This window comes from Notechis scutatus, chromosome 2 (genome assembly GCF_049901735.1).
Source record: "Notechis scutatus isolate UNSWTSFEM ecotype Mainland chromosome 2, rNotScu1.2, whole genome shotgun sequence".
Classification (NCBI taxonomy): domain Eukaryota; kingdom Metazoa; phylum Chordata; class Lepidosauria; order Squamata; family Elapidae; genus Notechis; species Notechis scutatus.
In genome coordinates this window covers 115,648,296-115,653,841 of record NC_142010.1, presented here as the reverse complement: position 1 = coordinate 115,653,841, position 5,546 = coordinate 115,648,296, and the positions used below count along the sequence as shown (strand labels likewise).

Sequence of the window (5,546 nt, the reverse complement as noted above, 5' to 3'; positions counted from 1 at the left end):
CTTCAGAATTCATCTCACCTTTCTGACTTCAGAATTCTTCTAAAGTGGTCTGCACCTGTAATTCTCTGTCCTATTCCATCAGTCCAGCAATGGTAGCAACCGGTATTATCAGGGGTTATTCATTCCTGCAAGTTATGTGAGCTCATGAAGCTATGCATGAGGAAGGTGCTGCCGTTATGGGTGAAGTGATTAACATCCAACTCATCCCATAGGGTGAACTCTACCTAAGTGCTCTCTGGCATTGTAAATCTTCAGGAAACATCAAAGAAGCAGAGCTTGGGTTACATATTTTGGAGAACAAGTCAATCTGCACACCAGAAGTGAAGTTGATGCTTGGAACACCAATCTAGACTACATCAAAATATGCTCAGCTTGGCTAGTGCAAATTACACTTACTTAATAAGATTCCAGCATGGGTATTTCATTCCATTCCATTCCATTAAAACTTTCCTTGACTACTCCACAGCTATAAAACTGAAACAGATTCTGTTTTTTTTTTAAGACATGGTATGTTTAGGGAAACCTGCTTCTCGTCCTCTGCTCCCAGAAGACTCCAAAGGCTAAGGCAGAAATTGATCTAATATGTGTGCCATATATCTACTAGATGAGGTCTGGAGAATCCAATTTTCATAGCACCGATAACTACTTTATACTTGTGACACACGGAAGCTACATTTTCCTTTTGCTTCAGGGAGAGAATAAGAAACTAGCAGCCAGATGTTAGATTTGCTTGCTTTATTTCAAGAGACCCTGGATTAATCAGAAGGTAGAGATTAACTTATACTTTGAAGAAAAGGAGAAATAAGGGATGCATTAAACAATCAGGGCAAACTAACCAGGTTTGTCACAAGTCTTGGAGAGGCAACAAATCCCGGCTTGCATGCCTTAATTCAATTTGCACAGCTCAATTCTGTTCTCTGCCGATGTTCATGAAAATAGCAATCAGAATTGGAATCATGATGTCTTTTAAACAGAAGTTTCCATTTGAGCTGCCCCTTAGCGTTTCACATTCACCAGGGATTCTTCTACCATGGGCACAGTCCTGTCCCTGTAGCCTCACAGTCTATCTGTGTGTGCTGTATTTACACCAGAGCAGGGCATTTCCTATAAGAAAGGAAAGCAGTATTGCAGAACAAGAATTATTTCACAGGCCTGGCACTGCCTCATTTTCTTTCCCACCTTCTCCCAGGATTAAATGTCTGCTGAATGTGCCTCCAGCTTCAGACGGAATCCCTGAGCAGCCAGGAGTAACAGGATGCCAGCCAAACCCTCTGTGCCAAAAGAGAGCCACGCAAGTGCCAGGGACCAGCCAAAGGTAATATGGACACGGTCAAAACGCTGCTGGTCAAACATACGCACTGTCTCAACGAATGCGGCTTTGGAGTAGCAGATATAGGTGCTTGTCCCTGACAAAGTCAGGAGTGCTAAATGGGAAGAAAAGTGAAGAAAAAGTCACCAGAGCAGCAATTTGAGTAGCAAATATAGTTATTCTATTGGTATCAATGGAGGTAAATGGAGCAATCCAGATCACAAACAGATGAGCAAGCAAAGAGGCAGGGGTACCATCTCCTTGTTTGCTTAGAAATTTCTAGAAGCATTTGTAAACAAGATAGATATCTGCATTCTAATAAAGCAAATTCTTAGATGCCACACCTTCATAAAATAGTTTCCAGAGAGCTCTTGCTGTAAGTATCCAAAAAAAAAAAAGTCACACAAAAGAGTGGTCCCTGCCAGAGAAATGCTTGAGGATTCTGTCCAGAAAAGACCTGGATAAATCTAGCTATCAACTGTGTTTCAATCATGTGTCCTATTGGCTTCAGAATAAATTAGTTCTTTATGGCTTCTATCATAGTGAATATGATTGTCACAGCAATCTCACCCCTTCATTTGCTGGCAATTTGAGCTGCTTACTATGAGATGTCTCACAGATAACTTATGTCCAAGTCTATATTTGATATAATAAACCAAGCATGCACATTGTCATTTGAAATGTCAGATCCAACAGGGAGTAGCAGGCAGGCTCATAATGCAGAGATGCTGGGGGATTCTTCAGAATCTTTCCAGACATAATATCACTCACCACCCAACAGAAAATAGCAGCCTGTGAAGAGCAGAAGCCAGGAAATCTGGGCCAAGGAGCCAACGATCCCACAGATCCAGCCAAAAATAATCAAGATGAGGCTGAGTGGCAGCAAGATCATGAAAGCTCGATGCATGTCTGACAAGGGGAAAAAAAACAGTGGCATAGCAAAAGAAGAAAGCAAAATCATGGAAGTTGAATAAAGGGATTATGTCCATTTATAAGAATCTTTCTGCCGGAAACATCACTTCTTCTTAAAACATCTATCAATGTTTCCTCTTAAAGTACAAATATTCCCTTTATGCCCACCTCCAAAAATAAAAACAGTGCCTACTTCTAGAAATAATCAGTTTTACAAAAGGCTCCGTCCTCCTTTCTGAACTTAATGTTTTTACAGAGGACAGTGTGAATTTCCAAATGGGAAGAGCTATATAAAATTTCCTACCACTGTCAAGGATGCTGAAGTCACATAAATCTCTCTACTCACTGATAAGATGCTGGAGTGATGCTGGCACCAGCCAACTCTCTGCGCCAAAGGGATCGATCAGGGGCATACAGGCATTTTGTCCTGAGGAAGCAGTAAAATAAGAAAAGCGACAGGCATGTAGCAATGAGGTTTACGGTGCTGGATTGCTGACCAATGCAAACTCAGCAACAGGTATGCCCTAGTTCAGTAGAAACTTCAAAGAGACCACAAGCCAGAACTAAACAGCAGCAGTCCAACAAACATTTGTACTGAGTGATAGTACTTAGAGGCGTTTATTTATTTCTTTTTGTGTCAAGATCATTAACTTGGCTTCTTCCAGACAATGAAAGCTTTTTTTAAAAAGCCAGAAAGGGCATTCAATTTTTTCCTGTGATAATATCACAATAGGGCCACTCTTTCCTCATTTCATACCCAGTTGCACGATTCTGACATGACTTGAGGAAGAACAAATGAGAACGGGGGATGTGATTTGCCTATTGCAAATCTCTCTTGATGGTGGGCACCCTTTTCTCCTAGCTATGCAAGTAGATAACTGTATATGTGACCATAAAAGTTCTTCCCCCTCCCCAGATTATGTCATATTGAGAAATGAGGCAATCGCAACATCCCTACACTTAGAAGAAGGGGTCGCAATGCTACAGTCAATTGTAACAAAAGGAAGCAAAGCTCAGCAGACAGAAGGTGGCTCTGTTTCACAGCCCCATGCAAATGCCTGCAGATGCTTAGGATCCAGCTTAGGCTTGGGATCCAGCATATAGGCGCCATTTCAACGGGAATCCAGTTGACAATGGGAGATGCTGAAAGTCATGCTAGGCATCCGAATGTGATAGCAAGTAGCTTCCCAACGAGTAAGGCTTGCACTTTTTTTTTTTTTTTAATTCTTTAGAACTGATGGCTAAGGAAGCAGACAGCAGCCGTTGGTTGCACGTTTTCTTCATTGTCTTCTCCTTTGCCCAGATCAGCCTTCTCCTCCACTCCGGGCTCCTCTTCTCTTTAAGGCAGTATTTCTAGAGCTTGCAGACCCCAGCTCCTATGGGTACCGGAAAGGCATACAGAATCTAGGGATGGGGTGGGTGGGGAGGCCATGAATGAGCTACAAGGAAAGCCACAAAAGAGTTAGGAGCACCCCCTCCAAAAAACACATTCGCATTTTTCGTCGAACCATATATCATATCATGCAACTAGCAGGGGAAAAAACAGCTGAGGAAGCCCAAATGTGCTATGGTGGAGGGTGGGGGGACGGCCGGGATGAAAGGCCAGCTGAGTTCAACGTCCTGAGACGCTACTCGCTCGCCTCAAGCGCTCAGCCTTCAGTGGAGGCTGTTGCTCCTAGGAGGGTGCAGTTTTCCCTGCCGCATAGGCTGAACACCGCCGCCTGGATGGATGGATGGATGGATGGACGGACGCCACAGATCGCCCGGATCAAATAGCCACGGAGTCCCGGTCCCACGCCAAGGAGATGGCATGGGACGGCGGCACCGGCAGGCAAGGAGCAAGCGAGGCTGCCCCATCCCTTCTTACCTTCGCAGAGTCGCCAGAGCCCCGAGTGAGAACTCAATTCCTCGCCATCCCGAGCGCTGCTGCCGTTGCGCCCAGCCCCGTCCACGTGGATCAAGTACCAGTAGTCGGTGCCGATGGCCCCGGCCAAGAAGCCGAAGCTGAGTAGCCCGTTGAGCGCAGCGGCCAGACAGAGCGTGCCGGGGGACAGAGACGCCCCGCACTTCGGTGCCATGACCCAGTTTCCAGCACGGCGAGAGCAGGAGCCGAGAAGCTGCAGACAGAGAGAGAGAGAGGGGAGAGAAAGAGAGAAAGACGCCCCCTTTGGGGACGCGGCTCTGCCTTCTGAGTGACCTCTGAGGAGCCCACGAGAGAGGAAGGCTCCGGAGTCGCTCAGTCCATTGAAAACAAGCAGTTGCTGCCGGCTTTCATCCTTCAAACTGGGGAAGAGCACAAAGAGCGCGTCTATGGGCAAAAGAGCAGACCCCAGCTTCACCCAAAAGAGAGTCTGCGCCACTGGACCGCGAAATCAGATCTTGGAAACCCTACTAGGTGTTACTTGGTGGCAGAATCTCCCCGGTTCATTTTTCATCTACTTCCATTCCATCTAGAAATATAATTGAGAGCCATACAACACCCTAAAACCTGGGATGGGATGTCCAGGTCAGGTTTTTTGGGTGGGTGGGTGGGTGGGTGGGAGTAGGGGTGGGGGTGGTTATGCCTTTCGAGATGAAAAGTGTGTTAAAGACGGGTTGGGGCTGAGGGGTTCTCTCTCACCTTTAATCCAGAGACCTATAACACATTACTCTACTATCATCCTTGGAATAAAACTGCAAAATTTGAAAGAAACATTTTCCCTGTACTCTAATCTTTTCTGATTGGGACAATAATGCTACAGGTGATCAAGCAAAGGAAATTATTAGTTATGGGAACATTAGGAAATAGAGGAGGATAATAGCAAGAAAAAGAACTTACTGTCTGAAGTGAGCAAAACTTCAAAGCACTAAAACACCTCAGAAGTACCCAAAATATTTATAAAGCTTTGGATTCTCAGGTCATACCAAGCTATGGTTTTATACTATATTGATTTTGTTTATTGAATTATCCATTTAGCTGGGTTAGTAAACATGGTAACTCAAAAATAGTTGTCAGACTCAAAATATTTCAGCTGCACTTCTCAGGTTTCTCCCAAGATGCCCCCATCCTCTTTGTGTTCATTCCCTATATTCAGTTTGAAACATCTGCAGCAATCATGCTAACCAAATAGAAGGTCCTTTAAATTTCTCCCCAAAACTCATTATTTCTGAGGAGCCATTAATCTCCCTAATTCCTATTATGTTCCAATTGCTCTAATATATCAATAATTGAAGTAAGCGCATTTCTCTTTTCCATTTTTTTCTGCGTGCTTTAGAATTACACAGAAAGGATTCGAGAGGCTTGCAAAGTGCCATTCACAAAGGCAATATTATGTCCAATAATGTA

The 5,546-nt window shown here is 44.4% G+C and overlaps 1 protein-coding gene across 1 annotated transcript; it reads right to left on the bottom strand.

Annotated features, from left to right (window-relative positions):
* Positions 1 to 734: 734 nt before the first annotated feature.
* TMEM235 (transmembrane protein 235) lies at positions 735 to 4,299 on the bottom strand. Its single transcript, XM_026667242.2, has 4 exons — positions 4,089 to 4,299; positions 2,568 to 2,648; positions 2,081 to 2,218; positions 735 to 1,424 (listed from the first exon to the last, which is right to left on the bottom strand). The coding sequence occupies exons 1-4, from the start codon at positions 4,297 to 4,299 to the stop codon at positions 1,192 to 1,194; spliced, it is 663 nt and encodes a 220-aa protein (XP_026523027.2). The 3' UTR covers positions 735 to 1,191.
* Positions 4,300 to 5,546: the final 1,247 nt, after the last annotated feature.